At 35.5% G+C, this 16,625-nt stretch overlaps 1 protein-coding gene across 1 annotated transcript in view; it reads left to right on the top strand.

Annotated features, from left to right (window-relative positions):
• CFAP46 (cilia and flagella associated protein 46) overlaps positions 1-16,625 on the top strand; it is a gene marked incomplete at both ends in the record, with an annotated part of 62,698 nt that overhangs the window by 36,307 nt on the left and 9,766 nt on the right. The window contains 14 exons of the mRNA XM_084264654.1: positions 248-346; positions 1,377-1,395; positions 1,651-1,797; positions 3,129-3,329; positions 4,852-4,958; positions 5,757-5,939; positions 6,694-6,829; positions 8,205-8,393; positions 9,944-10,123; positions 12,019-12,186; positions 13,563-13,660; positions 14,307-14,386; positions 14,803-14,954; positions 16,466-16,587. Coding sequence (XP_084120780.1) covers positions 248-346; positions 1,377-1,395; positions 1,651-1,797; positions 3,129-3,329; positions 4,852-4,958; positions 5,757-5,939; positions 6,694-6,829; positions 8,205-8,393; positions 9,944-10,123; positions 12,019-12,186; positions 13,563-13,660; positions 14,307-14,386; positions 14,803-14,954; positions 16,466-16,587 — 1,881 coding nt within the window. The remainder of the gene's footprint in view (positions 1-247; positions 347-1,376; positions 1,396-1,650; positions 1,798-3,128; positions 3,330-4,851; positions 4,959-5,756; positions 5,940-6,693; positions 6,830-8,204; positions 8,394-9,943; positions 10,124-12,018; positions 12,187-13,562; positions 13,661-14,306; positions 14,387-14,802; positions 14,955-16,465; positions 16,588-16,625) is intronic.

The following is a 16,625-nucleotide window of genomic DNA, read 5'->3' as shown; positions in this document are numbered from 1 at the left end:
GAAACTGATTGGCAGCCAAGCTTTGCCAGACAGGTGTGTACAGGGCTGCCCGGGGAGGTGTTTGAGTCACTGACCCCGGATGGATTTAAAAGACAGGTACATGAGGTGCTCAGGGATATAGGACAAATATGGTCAGACTCAATGATCTCAAAGGTCTTTTCCAGCCTAGTGATTCTGTGATTCTGTTTATGTAAAGCAACATATGAAAGATTATAATAATTTCTTAAACGTTTCTTCTTTTCCTTAGAATTGCCCTGATATGTTCAGACCTAAAACTGTGTCAGGCATCTTTGTATCACGAGAATGCTGCAGGAGAAGCGTACATCAGTGAATCAGAACAAGCAATGTATGTATTCTCACTACAGAGGCTGTTTAGTGGGGGTTTTTTTCTCTAGAGTTGATAATTGTTGTTGGGGGATAAAAATTAGTAAAACCCATAATCTCTTAACACAAATTTTGTGTACTTGCTGTGCCCTAAAATTCTGTGTGTAATTGTTTTGTATCTATTCACAGAGTAAGCGCATGGTGAAGATGTCAAGCACACTAATACTTCATTATGAAATACTTTAAAAATATACTTAAAGTTACTTCTTCTTTCTTGTGATTTAGGTGTAGGCAGGAGATTGCACTGAAAAAAGAAAGCAAAGTACATATTAAGACAGAAGAAAGAAAAACATTTTTTGAAAACACTGCTCAGCTCAGTGGTAGTAGAGATGAGAATATCCTTACTTCAAGTGAAAAGGTTTTTATTTCTGCTATAGCTTCTTTAATAATTACTCTTCACTTTTTACTTTAATATGCTTGATAGTTTGTTTTTAAATAATTTTATTCTTGAGAAACACATGAACACAAAAAATCATTGCAGATGTGTATTACTTAAATTCTGGTGGCAGGCATCCACTGAATGTGAGCTGGGTTTGCCTGGGTATTACTGTATTGTGGAACGCCTACAAGGATAGAGGCTGTGTCCATACGAAGCAAAACTACTTTTTTACAGACAGAATTTGGGATTGATGCAAATCAGTGGAAAAGACTGAGAAGCAAAAAAGACATTGTATTCCTCTCTCGATTACATTGCTCCATACTGTTTTGCTCCTTCTTACACATTGTTTTAAAGGAATTTAAGTATTTCAGCTCTGTCTTTTCTGTCTCTTCTTTAGGAAGATAATTGGCTTACTGATATTCTTAAAGCTTACTTCCACTTCCTTCTTTATTATGGCAATTTTGTCCTTGTTTTCAGCGTATCATTTTGCTCTCTTTGTATAATTTTCCATTCCACATAAAGTATCTTTTTTTTCTATTTATTAGCACCTCTTGGGTCATCTTTCTTAGCTCTTGCAAATTTTTTCTCTTTGACTGTTTTCTTTATTACCAAGAATCCGCTTCTACACACCAGTAGCACATCAAAGTAGTTAAGCTGTTCTAAAATCAGTTATAATAGTATATACTTATTAGTTGGATGCCTTTTGAGGATTATAAAATCCAAATCTCTAAGTAAACCCATTCTTCCTGCTATGTATTGTTGAACTTAAAAGTTAGAATAGAGATGGTCTGTGGGATATATCAATATTTAAATATGATAGTTACTAACAATTTTTATCTAGCTTAGCTTTGACATTTATGAATGTGTAATGTTTTGTTATTTTTCAGTTTTTTGAGTTAAATGCAGTAACAGGAAAAGGACTGAGTGCACTTTCTTTCCCTCACTTGTGGATAGAAAAAGCTGAAGTACTAATTCAGCTGGGCTTGTATCAGCCAGCAAGACTTCTGCTTTCAGAGGCCCATGCTGCAACTCAGGTACGCCAGAAATAAAATAGAAAAGGAAAAATGAATAAAATTGGTAGGAAGATGTTAATTTTGATGCAGTCATTCCTCATAATAATAATAATCAAATTGCAAAGCCAAACCTCCTACCCCAAGCCTATGTCATTTGAATTTCGACATATATAAGATGTACATTTAAATATGTGGCATTTAAATTCACATTTATGGGAATTGTCTAAAGATTGCTTCAACTTGTGAAATGGTGTCAGCATCTCTGGCTGCTTTGGACCTTGGAAGATGCATGTATATCGGAACGGTGTTTGTTGAAATAGTTTAGGGACGCTCAAGAGTTTCTTGCAAGAGAGAGAGCATTTAGCTCATCCTCTCAACATTTTGTTCATTTGCAGGTCTGATTATATAATTTTCAATTTCATTATGGTTTTACCACTGTACTTGACAAACAGCCTCTGATACTGAAGTTGCAACTTAGAATTCTGGCAAATCTGAAGTATGTCTATATTCCACCAAAGAAATCCACATCATCATGAAGAGTTTACATTAAAGATATTCTTTTCTCTAATGTTCTCCACTATAGCCCACTTCCTGGTTATATGGGCTACTGAAACATAATTATTGCAATAAATCCTTTATGTATTAGAAAACGTATTTGTTATCCCGTTATTCCACATAATACTTTGTTCGTGTAAGTAAAAGCTGTCTGTGTATATACAACATAAGAATCGTTAATACTTTGAACAATAATATATTAATAATATATTCACTAATAACATGTCTTATTAAAGCATTAATTTAGTTGGATTTTTTTTTTTTAAAGTTCAAAGGGAAGGACAATAACTTTTATTACATAATTTCTTACCAGTATCCTATATGTCGGTATGCTAGTATATTGTCTATACTGAACACTACATTTGTCTCTTGTATAATACTTCTCCAGTTTGTAAGTAGCATAAAGTAGCATTGTAAATTTACTGGAGCTCCAGTGTGTCTAGATCCCAGTTCACTAAGAGTTTTTTCATCACCACATTCCTTCATCAGATACTGATAAATGACAGCAGACACATGCACACTAAATAGCAGAAAAATAGCTTATTTGACTTGGGAGTAGAAGATTTGGGAACATTAAGAAGTATAAAGTATATTTGAAGTTCTTGTTATGAACTAGACACCTTTAAGTTTTCGAAAAAAATATAAGGAGTGACTAAGAAATTCTATAGATAACTGAGGATAACATTCACTTCTTATTCCTGTGCCTATTCGTAACTTTAATCTAAAATATGAAGAGATATGAGTATGAACAGCAGTAGTGGATTTTTTGAATAGAGGTCACATATCTTTCTTCCTAGGAATTGGGGACCCTTTCTGACGTGTCAAGGTGCTTGTACTTACTGGCTGTGTTGGCTAACCTGGAAAGAAACCATGGACAAGCTAAAGCGCTCCTTGAGAAAGCACAGCTTCTGGGAGGAAATGAGCAGTTCTGGTACCACAGTACTCTGAGTCTAATAGATGCGATTCTAGAGGAAGAGGGGGAAGGAAAACAGAGCATGGTAAGGAAATACTTTGTGTTTAGTTGTTGGGGTTTTTGCAGCAGTGGTGCCTCTCAAGTGTTCCAGCTTTTGCATTTCAGTAAAAGCAAAAGTAGGTTTTTTGGTGTAGGTAATGTTGTTTTCTGTGGTGTACGTCCAGAAAACATTGGTTCAGTTCCAAACGTGTAGGCTAGTAGGAGTGAGATTTTACCCAGAGAAGTTCAGGATGTTTTTACCATAAGCTGCATATCCTTCTGTTGAAATACAAGCAATTGTAGTCTAGTACGTGCAACTAAATCCCAGAGATCCAGTTCTCTTGGTTAGAATAGTTTTGCATGCAGACAATTTTGTATATACATCGAAGTGTTTATTTTCCACAGTTAGTCAAGATGGTAACTGTCAATATTTTTTCCAAGCATGCACTTTTTTCAAATATTTTGAAGTTCTTACAAATATTATTTGTAGATTCTGAAAGATACTGCTGTACGTATAATATATACATTTATTGAAAACCTTTTCCTATTTGACCGTTAACATTAAAATATCAATTTACTGTTCAATCCTTGAGTTTCAGTGTAAGTGAAATCTTGTTGTGTCCTTTATCTGCACAAGTCTGTTTTGCATAGAGAGATTACTTTGATTTGGGCTGAACTCATGTTTAGAATTTTTGAAGGACACAACACCTGGTTACCAATGAGAGTATTTAGTGAGGTTTTAAGAGTATAGCTATTAGTGAAATGTGTGAGGTATTTTGTTTTGGGGGTTTTGTACCTACACATATCTGACCAACATGACTGCAACAGCAAAATTTTTAATAAGGACAAATCTGTAGATGAGGTTTTGTGTATCATCTAATGGCTTTTTCATTCTGAATTGTTAGGTGAGGACTATTGTTACATCCCCGGGTGGTGAAACTATAATGTTTACTTGTGGATTGAATATGCTGGTCTGTGTAAAGAAGGAATCTGTCCCTAGGAGGATGGCTGTGGAATCAAATGACTCTCCAGGCCAGAGGTCGTCTGGTCTAATCCATTGCAGAGCAGGGGCAATTTGGAAGTGAAATCTGCCTTTATGGTTGAATCAAGTTGTTCTGTTTCATATATGGCTACTTTTCAATAGCTTCAAGAACAGAGATTCCACAACCTTCCTGGGCCCTTGATACCCACCCCCCTTCCCACCAAAAAAATCCCAACAAACACCTCTGAAGGGGCCCAAACACTGGAACATCTGTTTAGATATTTTGCCAGGTTGAATCTGTTGCCCCTCATTTGAGTGCTGTATACCTCTAAGATAGAGGCTGGCTCCATCTTCTCTCCTTTTGAGTACGTGTTCCAATCACTTAATCATATAAAAAATGTTTAAATCTGATGATAAATCATGCTTTCTAGACTTATATAAAGCTGTCAAGAATCAGTCATCTTGGATAATATTAGGGAAAGATACTTAAAATGTTCTGCACAAAATTTAAGCTTTGTAAAGTAATATTTAATATTATACACAGGCATTTAAAATAGAATTATGAAATTTGTGATGTTACTTGCAGGCTTGCACAATACTGGAAAACACTGTAAATTCGCTCAGATCTACTTTACTGAAGAGACCTAACAGGCAGTCAGAGTTGGGTTTTATAATTGCATCCCTTGAAGCCAGGTAGGTCTCTTTTCATCAAAATGTGTCCATCCTCTGCTGTACAGCTATATTGCAAGTACATGGGGATTTTTACCATTCATCTTTATTTAAGCAAAGCGCATTCTGTGGATTCTCAAATATTTTTTCTTCTAAATAAAGTTTTTTTATCACTTTTAAAAATTTAAATTTCTCTTCCAGTTTCTTCACTCTTTTTTGTGGAGCTCTGCTACCTGTTGAAGTTAGTGACCTATTTCAGATTCCACAACCTGTGGTGCATAGTTTGTATTGTAGGTTATCCAAAGGAGGAAGATACATTTGCCTAAGCAGAGATGTCTCTTTGAGCACAGATGTTCCCACAACACTATTGTAGTCTGCAGTGGTGATGTACTTCTCATCGTGATTCCATGGTGAAACGGTGATTTTCATTAAATTTAAATACAAGCACAGAGAGTTTGAAATTTGTTGGTAAAAAGAGAGAAGTATCTAACATTTACACTTCCTTCTCCTTTTGGAAATGTGGAATTTCTGGATTAGAAAGGGAAGGCTAGTAGTTTTCTCAGTTCAGGTAGGTTTAGATGACTGATTAGTCCTAGGCAGTTTTAATAATTAGATACATGAACAAGTGGCACCTCAATTCTAATCTGACAATATACTTGTATTTTTTTCAGGACCTATGACAATTTGTAGACCACAGATTTAAAGAACGAAGAGACTGTTTCTAGATTTCTTAAAATTTAAGGGAGAACAGAGTGAAATAGCTGTTTTGAAACACAGCTGGTACTTTCTGACTGCTCTCTTGTATTTAATTTTCATTCCTAGGAAAACACTTATTCAGCTACATTTTTCCCAAGACTGCATGGCATTTAATGCTGAGTCGTGTCAGATGGCACCGGTGCTACAGGAATCTTACGATAAATTAGTTCAAATTGAGAAAGATTTCTTTCATTATGGCCATAAAAACCACAGCGCTGAGATCCTACTAGAATGTGCAAATATTCACAGGTAAAATTGCACCTCTGATGAAGTTTTCTTTAACTCGTCCATGAAGGGTGAAAATGGAAAAGAGTGGATATTATTGTCTGGTTTTATGTCTTGGCTTTATGTGTCTATTTACATTCTCAATATGGTCTGTATTCAGAAAATTACTGTTGAATCAAAAATTCTTTTCACTTAAGGAAAAGTTAATCTTGCATGGTACTAGTGATTTTGTACTATTTTTAAGGTGAAAACAAAGAATCAAGGTCTCTGACATTTGTACAGGTGTTTTGGCAGCCATACCAATCATTCTCAGGTATTTATAGGCTTTTACAGTTCTTACTGTTGAATTGGCTCTCCAGAAATTTCTATAACAGGAGAAGTGCAAAACATGATGTGCCTTGACTCCCAGCTGTTTCCAGGGTGTCCCCTTAAAAAGGCTGGCAGGTTTTGTATCTGGCTATTCTGCTGTTGTGTTCCTGGTGAATACATACGTACTCTAGAATATTATCTACCTCCTCCTCGTGTCTTCACATCTTCTTGCATTGCAGCACTGCAGTTTCAGGAGTAAGACTTTGAAAACATAATGTGTCAATGTTAACTTTTCCTATTTGAACATTTAGAAAATGCATGTACAAAGTTAACCTATTTTATCTATTAATCTAATCTATAATACATTCATTTAATTAGCTTATAGTATATGTTTGATAGTGTTGCTAACATAAAAATAAACATTTTCTTACCTTAGTTCCTTTGGGTTTATGTTTTTTGTTTATTTCAGGATGATTGCCAAGAAGGAAAGAAATGAAGAAGAAAAACATCGTCACTATCTAGATGCTTATCACTTAGCTCAGAGGGCAGTATCCAGAACAGAGAAAGTGTTTCATGATGTTTGCAGCTTATCTGCAGTTAATGAGGTATGGATTTTTTTTTTCTACTCATGGAGAAAAAATGTAATTTAGCTGTACTGTTCATTCATTCTTGGGTAATTCCTGGAAGCCTGAAATGATATTACCTTCCTATAATATTCCTATGATAGATGAAAGATATGAAGATAGAAAGAAACGTTCCATGCTAAAAGAATTTACAGTTTTAAAAGGGGAGAAGTAAAACTGAGAGAACTTGTTTGGACTTTGTCAGTCTTTGCCTATCCTCAGAATAGTGTATTTTGGGTAATGAAAGCCTGTAGCTCACTTTGCTGTTGTGCAGCATTATTGTATATTAGTGAGCGAATATTTTTTTGCAGCTACCAAAACCATTGTTATTAAAATTCTGGGTGTATCTATATGTCTGTAACTCTTTGGGAGTTAGATATTTGTACCAGGTGCATACAACATGAAAAGCACAAACCCAACTGTTCCTTTTCTACACAGCTATTCTGATTGCTTTGTAATATATTTCACAGTGAAGTTTATCTTTTAAGTTACTTAAATATCTCTGGTCTATGGAGATGATGCTATTAAAATGTTTGCTGCTTTAGTTAAAAGAAATACAATATTCTAACTTCTTAACACAACAAATCTGAAATTAGAATTCTACTTTCTTTTGTATTTCAGACTGGAAATATTAGTATCCCATTAATGAGGCAACTAGCTAACAGGAAAATAAATCTTGTAGAAATTCTTTTGGATGTATTGCAACTTGTTACTGAGAAAAAACTTAAAAAAGTGAGAGTGTCATCTTCTCATAAAATTGTGAATGCATTCATCAAGGGAACTCTTGAAGCTGGTGCAACAGAACAGGTAATTCAGAATCTGTACTCCTATGATTTGCATATAAAAGGCATAACAAAGTTTCACAGCAATGTTTTTTATAGTAGAACTTCCTCTTCTGAGGAAGTGGGTCCCCATTCATGAAGTTCTGCAGCAAAGAAAGATCTAGTATGTGTTTTCTGTCCCAGTCATGATTTATTATTGGGGCTTGTTTAATTTTCTCAGAATGATTTTGTATCTGGAATGCAGAGACTTCAAACCCACTAAGGGCAGCAGGGAAATTACTTGAGGCTTTGTAACTGACAGGGATTATTTTTTCCATTATTGTCTCTTCCTTTAAAACCAGTTGGCTTTAAGCAGAACTGCCTAACTGAGCTGATGAATAAGAACGTAATGAGCAGTAATTCTTGCTCATTATTCTCTGACCTTGGCACCAGGTCAGGAAAACAGCATCCTCACCCTTCTCCATGGTACCATCCCCTTATCCCAGGTTTTGAAAAAAGTATACATTTTTTAAAGAAAATATGTTTCTGTATGTGTGGGCATACATGAGCAAATAAACATAACTGTATTTTACCAGGATTGGAAGTGTTTGGAATGCACCGTGAGTCATACTGCACTGGCTCAGTTAGCACACCTACAGAATCTTTGTGAAGGTTGTCCTGACATCAAATCTAAATGCCTATATCTCACTGGAAAAGCTCTTCATTTACTTGCGATTAATGTAGACCCTATACATTCAGAGACTTATTGGAAGCCAAATGTTATGGTATGTATTCTTTTCTCCATTTAAATTCATTCCTGTCTGTAAAGTTTGTCTGTTTACACTTGTTTACCTTTTGTTTAGAGCTAGGTTTTAAATGTTGTATGCAAGGCATAATAAAAATGTATATTGAACTAAGTAATTTCAGGAAAATACTTCTGCCTAGATGCCATCCTCATGTAGATAATTCTTTAATTTGTGCCTGAGCAATTTCAAAAAAGAGAGAGAAAAATTCCTTAAATACTCTAAAGGTCTGGGTATGATGATCTCTGCATCCATGCATGGACATTGATTCAGTCAACAAAATTGATTGAGTCATAAATTCAGTGGTGAATAAAAATGTCCAGGAGAAATCAACTGAGGACAAACACCGCAAAATCAAAATCTTTGAGGTTGTATGGGGGGACCTTTTGAGTCTCTATTAGTCATATTGTCATAATAATATCTTGAGAAATTTTGAAATTTTGCTAAATCTCTCACCGTCAAGGGATTCATATAGTGAGATGATTTCTTTTGGAATCAGTTCCCTTTTCACCTAGACTTTCACAAAAGGAATTAAGCCACCCATGCATAACAAAATGATTAATTATGGGATTTTTATACTGTGTTGAATAGGAAGAAGCTAAATCCGACATCATGAAAACTTTCCCGACTTCAGCAGAACGCCATGAACAGGAAGAGACTGGCATCAGTTTACCAACTAATAAATGTCAATATGATGAGTATAGGAGGCAAATACAGGAATTAAAGGTATATTAGCACATGTGCTTGTATTAGAATTTGAGTGCTTCCTTTTCGTGGAATAATAGTCACAGTTCTGTTTGAACGGATAATGGAAATGTTCATAACATAAATTTGATCTTATAAAAGAAAAATATCTCCAAAACACCCCCGAACACCAGCTTTTCATCATTATATTTCTGTGTATCTCTGCCCTGTCCCTCAATATATCCTGTGGATCAAGCGTATAGCAGCTAAGACAAAATGAATAGGCAACTTTCTCTCTGCTTCTCAGACATGCTTTTATAAGGGAGAATGAGATTTTGTGGACTGTGAAAAATGGCATAAATAACTTCTATGACAAAATATTTAAAATTCTTACAACAGTTAAGTTGTATTGTATGGTGAACTACCCTTTATTAACTACTGCAGTGCAAAGCACACTGGTAATTCAGAATGTACAGTTTGTTTTGCTACTATAAACAGTAAATACCTGTGATAAGAGATTTGTGGGTTTATTTGTATTAAATTTAATTAACAGTCAATTGAAAAAACTATTGAGAATTGACAGAAAATTCCTTTGTTCTATAATTTAAATACTCTTCTGCTAAGAACACATTTTACATTGCAGAGAGTGTCTTATTAAAATAGTTAACTTCTTTAATGTTGTATAACAGATTTTGGTGTCTGCCAGTTAGTTAATCTGCATTTGCATATTTTGATTGTACATTAAGAGAATTCCCTAAAAATTAGAAAAATCATTCGTAATGAAAAAGCAATACTTATATTTTCTAACACACTGCATATTTTAATATATATATATTTCTGTCATCTAGAAGGAACATAAGTTGGCTCAGAAATATCTTTCTCAGTCCAGTGAAGCTTTGCTACAGTGTATGGGTGTTGCCTTCAGTCATAATATTACTGATGTACTGGCTCCTGCTAGTTTTGAAATGGTGGAATGCTTTCAACAGTTTGATCCAGTCTCAACCAGCCAATTTTTGGCACTTCATCAGGTAATGCAGCTAATGTATTGTGCTTCTTTCCAGTGTAAAAAGGGTGGTTTAAGTTACATAAGCAAAAATTTATGTTCATGTAGCATGAGAATTGTTCATACTGGACAGAATGTGTGGATACATATTAAGAACTAGAGAGTAATACAATTAATCGAATAGGCACTGTGTTTGCTGAGTTCAAAATGCTTGATCAGTGGCTTTTTGACAATTTTAGTATCTGTTGTGTTTGGCTTGGCATTTTCATTGATGATTGCATACATGGAAAGATTTTAATACAAATAACTTGTGCTAATGTGATAAGCTAAGCTAAGCCATTACTACACAATGTGGTTTCATCCTTCCCTAACAAAAATACCTTTAAAAATATTTCCCTGGATTTCTCCATTCATTATTTTGAAGTAGGTGGGGAAGGTTTATATTTAGTTTGTCAAACCAACACCTGCACAGTGTGGTCGCACAGATGGCTAGAAGGTGTATGAATCATTCGTGTGAGTGTGTGCCTTCATCATGGAGACGATGAGGAATGGCTGTGTGACTTATACTCCCTACATCAGGAACAAATAATACAAACTTCATGCACCATCATCTCCATCATAGAAATACAAAAATGCCCCTTACACTGATTTTCTTCCTGCCACATCAAGGCAATCACAGGAAATTATGAGAGACAGTAAGCACCTGCCTCTCTGTGAGCACTTAGATTTGCAAATATGTCCAACTATGGCTGGAGTGGATGAGGTAGGTCTTTTTATAACTCGGAAAATGGCTAATATTGGGTTTTATGGTACAGTCCTTTACTCCTGTACTACTGCAGTATGCCACGTTATTTATGGGTTGCTGTCACACTTGCTAGTGAACAAGTTAAGTATAATAAATATCAAGGCACCTGTGGCATGCAGCTTGAGAAACAAAGCCTCAAGCACTGCCAGGTTAACAGATAACGGGATGGAGCCTTTAGGCCATGAACCTCGGGGAAACTAAACAAGGTGGCAGCATCGTTGCCGGCCCCCTGCTGGGACAGGCTCCAGGAAAAAGTGTCCTCTATTGTTAAGGTGTAGCTGCTGTCTGACGAGGGTTTAGAAGTTCTATTAGCGTGATAAGATAGAGATGCTGCTGTGACAGCAAAACGTTGACCAATCAGATGTAGCCCACGAACACCGTATGATTGAAAGAAAGCAGCCGTCTGCAGAGCATATAAAAAGGAATGATTCTTTGCAATAAATCGACTCTTGCTTGCATCAAGCTGTGTCCCGTCTCGTCTCTCTCCGTCGCGGCAGGCACCAAACCCATGAGTAGTCATGTCTTTTCCTGGGCAAAAAATTCTACTAATTCAGACCATGCTGCTCTGAAAAGTTGAAATAAATAAATGCAACTCCATGTCAATACTAAGCCTCCCTTTGGAGTTTTGTGTTAGGTCAACTCAAATTCCATTTTTGTAATGTGACAGCTACATTACATAGGGGGAAAATGTGCTTTACCTCTTAGCAAGCATTGGTTCAAAGGACAGGATTTGTATGCTTGCTGAAAGAAAACGATATAAAGCCTTACCCTTTATATTGATCTTTGTAGGAAGTCTATTAAGATGTATGTTGTGATGGCTATACAGTAAAAGGCACCTTTCTATGTAGACCTTGGATAACTAAATGCAGGAACATAGATGATAAATGTAGACAAAGACATCAGTTCTAGCTGTTTATATTTAAGAAATCTTAAGTTATTGCCAGACTGTTTACATTAGATTGTAAACACAAATAGCAGGCAGGCTTTTGCTAATCCATGTCACCTTTGAAACACAGAGACTTTTTCTTTTAAATATATACATTATAACCAGCATAGAGTATATATGTATTTATATTATTTTTGAGGGAAAATCAATGCATCTAAAAATTTTACAGAGCTGCGCAGCATCTATGGCGATGAAGAGAATCCTTTTAACAGCTACATCTAACACCAGCAGCTCTCAGCTGGCAGCATTACTGCATCTTCAGAATCATTTAAAGCAAAACAGAAATACAAGTGATCTTCTGAAAAATGTGGAACAGCAGCTGACTGCTACTTCACTGGTAACTTCTTGAGATGTGCTTCTTATTAGGGATTTATAAGAATGTTATATCAATGCAGAGAGGCATATGTACACATATGCATGTACAGATATCTGTTGTTTCGGTTAGTCATGGAATAAAGTAGTACAGGTTTTCTTTAAACACTCTAACTTTTTTTCTTAAATTGAGTCATGGTTTGAACTGTTTATGAATTGGAATACATCTTTTATTAGTATGGTATGTACTGTCTGGTGGTTTTGGTTATGCTAGGTTATCTGTGCGGCATGAGCTATGTAATTTAAGTCAGAAATGAGATTTTAAATTATATTATTTCAGTTTACCTTCAAGTAACAATTTGATATAGCTTGATGTCAGAGTTGTGCTATCAGCATGCTTAAATCATTAATTCTATATGAGTCTTGCCCAGTCCAGCTGAAGATGCCATTGTAAAGGACCCTTGGAACAGAGACTCCTGTCACTGGACAGCATCCAGTCATCCTGTTTGAGATAGTTGGGTCCCCATGCAAGTGGCACCCTATGAAAAGAGCTGGATTCTATTTTTAAAGAAAAAAGTTATTTTTAAACACTATATCCATGAGACTGGGCTTCAGCTGAATTGTGGTGTTACAGCTGGATATTTAAAGCAGCCAACTGGTAAAATGTAATTCATTTTACTTGCAGCTCTCCCTCTTACCAAAACCTCACCCAGTAATGCAATGCAAGTTTATATAGTCCCTTTTGGTGAGGTGGCTATTCTTAACAAAATCGTGCAGGACTTTTACGAACGTAAATGTTACAATGATTTATTCTGCTCCTTTCCTTTGGTAATACTCTTCTACGATTTGATAGCTTTTTATCTTTGCAGATAGTGTAGGCCAAAATGTCTGCTGTTACGAAAAGGCAATCAGTTACAGTATTTTAAATTTTTTAAAATAATACTTCTAAGTTGTTCTGCACTGCATAAAAATCACACATGAACAGGATGGTTGAGGTTAGACAAGACCTTTCAAGGTCATCCTGACCAAACCCCTGCTCAAGCTGGCCCACCTAGAGCCAGCAGTCCAGGACCACATCCACTTCTGTGTCCGAAGGAACCTGCTTTGGCAGGTGGGTTGGACCTGATGATCTCTCAAGGTCCCTTCCAACCCCTGTGATTCTGTGATCGTCCATGGGCAACTTGTGCCAGTGCTCAGCCACCCTCACGGTGAAAAGGCATTTCCTGTTGTTTGCATGGAGTCTCCTCTCCTGGCACATCTGCTGAATGTTTTTGGGTTGTTTTTTTTTTCTTTCCCTAATATTAACATCTTCTTTCCTAGAATAATTACCAATTTTCTGATGAAATAACTGGGAGTTTATGCCATCTGTGAAAATAATGCTACTTTTGAATTATTTTACAGGCATGGAGAAACCTTGGTATTCCTGTTGAACATTTTAATATAATGGATAAATTGCCATCTAATTTCTGCATAATTATTCTTCAGCATTCAGAAGATGGGTATAAAATTTCATCACTAATCACTGCTTTGGTTGTTTATTGCAATTTATTTCTCATTTTGTTGAACTTAGGTTTTAGGATAGTGAACAAATTAATATATAAATAAAACTGCCAGCAGCTCAAAGCTGTACATTTTTCCATACTTTTGATTTCCCTAATTATCTCTTAAATCTCCACAGGTCACTTGAAAGGTTTCAGACCATTCTCCTAATACTGTTAATAATTTCCAACTCTTATTGCTTATGCTCTTGAAAATGTTGGGAGGGGTCGTATTTAACTTTATAAAGCCACAAATGATCTCATTATTACAGCCTAATTATTGACTACTCATAAATTGAGCTGTAGCAACTGACTCTGTGTAGCTTCACCAATTGTGAAAAGTCTTAAACAGTTGTGGAACAAATAAAAATCTGCCTTAGTGGATATATAGCAAAGAAAGAACTTTCCTTACAGCTCTCATTTCTTCTAGTTAGATTTTGCAGGCTTTTGCACCCCAAGGTGGGAGTAGATATGGCTTATTGCATCTTGAGAGTATTTGTGAGCACATTAAATTAGAGGGTAATAATTACTCATCTAATAAATTTGATTGATATAACTAAGGCCGTACAGTCAAATAATCTGCTCAGCAATTTTCTGCTTTCCATAGATCAAATTTGTACAGTTCACTGATTGAGATGCCAAAAGTAAGTACTTCACAGCAAAAAGGAACCCCCCCTCAGCCAATGGGTAAGTGCTCTTACATTTAACAGATAAAACACATCGTACCCATGTTGAGAGAAGGGTCTTATCTTTCACTGTTGTCAGTAAAACTTTAAAATAATTTTTAAATAATTAGAATTTACTAATATCAAAAGAAAGTAAAAACCTAAATACATGTGTTTCATTATCAGATCAAATGTATCTAGTCACAATGTACAGATTTTTTCTTATATCTGAATGCTAAAGTTGTTATAGGTAAATAATTTGTTATATTTTTTCATTATATATTTATGCATATGTTTTCTGCTAAATGGTTAGACATATAAACAATTTTCAAAGAATACCATGAGTTTAGAAGCTAGTGGCCTGTGTACAGTCATTTATTCAAGTACAAATGCGGTGTCTTAAAGTTTCAAGATTTTGCTATCCTTCTTTTAATATAGTGCAAGCTAAGGTTTCTCGATTTCCCGTGAATCCTGATACATTCTGTATTTTGTTGGGAAAAGTGCATCTTTACAAGCAGCAAAAGATGAAGAGTTGTCTTCAACAGCCTGTCATTCAGAGCTTGCAGGAGTGTGTCTCCAAAACACGTGCGGTAATACAGTTGATTACCTTACATATAAAATAGGGTGAAAAACATGTAATGAAAAACTATCTAAACAATTTCTATGCAGAATTTTCAGTTTATTCCAAGTGTAACATCCCTAGTCTTCACAGCTGTTAAATGCTGTGTACTCTGCTGAATCTTAGTCATAAATCATAGAATGTCTCTCAGTCTGTCAGGCCCAGACTGCTCCAGCCTGGTCCTCCACAGGGTTACAAGCCCCTCCACTTGAGTTCCTTTAATCTTCTCACTCCCTTCTCTGGTGGCAAAAAGTGTCTGATCATGGGTTTTTTTCTTAAATGTGATTCCCAGAGGTGCTCTGGCTATCGCTGATGGGCTTGGCCTTGGTCAACAATGACTCCAGCCTTGATTTGGCTGGTGTTTGCTCTTTTGGGCCTACAGAAAGCTTATAGCTGCTTCTTGCAGAAGCTACCCCAGCCTCCTCTTCTCCGCCAGAACCCAGCCATGCAAAAGTACAACACTAATTTATTTTGATAAATTTAAGTTTTTCAATATCTCTCAAAATTACCTGTTTCATATAGCATAATAAAAAAGCTGGTACAGAACTATTCCCATCATTAATGCAAAATGTTCTGTACAAGTTTTCATTGTTTTAATCACACGACTTAAACACATTTGATTCTTGAATTATAATTCCGTTTTATTCATCACTGATGACTGCAGATAGTTGAAGTGTTGGTGACTTTGTCTCTTGTTCATGGCCAGCTTTTGTTGTGGTGGTTGTTTACATGAATATTCTGTAGTTGCATAAGTAAAGGAAAAGGTGAGAAGATAATGTCAGGTAGAACAGATGGGGAAAAAAATAAATGGCTTATGTTTTTAAAAGGCGCATTATAACTTTCAATAATTCTTCATGCAACCTGCATAGAGCTACAGTTTTGGGTGAGAAGTCCAATCATTAATACCAGCACTCTTCACCATTTAGATGAGCTTGTTTTTCCAGTTAGTGTTTTTGTGTCCATCTGTATTGGCTTTTAGAAGTTTCAGTTTTCACTGTTGTCATATCCTACATGATTCTTCTATTCTCTCCTTATCTATTTTTTTACTCTGTTTACTTTTTTCAAAATCATGGAATCATAGAATCATACCCTTCCATTTGCTTCTACATTCATCTTAGAGTTTCTGTTTACTTCTCAATGTTGCCCATTCACAATTTCTTCCTGTTATTTGCAGAACCACATTATCTTTCTGCTGACTTTGCTGTCATTCTCCATTGAAAATGCAGAAGTATATTACGTATTAATCTCTTAAATAATAAATATTGACATCTTGTACTGATTCCTGTGTTAGAATATTTTGCAAAAATGCTGATGGGAGTGATGTTTTTAAGTAATTTTATGATGTTTAAAGTAATTTTGAGACTATATTTACATTTTCCATTTAATAAGGTTTCAAATTATTTGATTTAGCCTCTGATTTAACATAATGCACTCTTCATCCTTGTTAAATATTCTATTTTTTTGTTGCAATGTGTGTGATAGACAACAACAAAGACAATAGATGATAATGGACATGATTTGACATCCGATTTCTTTGAAATATTACAAATTATGGAAGAATATCTGAAGCCAGTGCTGTCTCAGTTTGATTTTCTTGATATCAGGTAAGATATTTGTTTTATCATAATTTGTGAAAACAGGA

This window comes from Gallinula chloropus (assembly GCF_964237585.1).
Source record: "Gallinula chloropus genome assembly, chromosome: 5".
NCBI classification, from domain to species: Eukaryota; Metazoa; Chordata; class Aves; order Gruiformes; family Rallidae; genus Gallinula; species Gallinula chloropus.
Note: the sequence above shows the minus strand (reverse complement) of the source record. Positions and strands in the feature narration are given on the sequence as shown.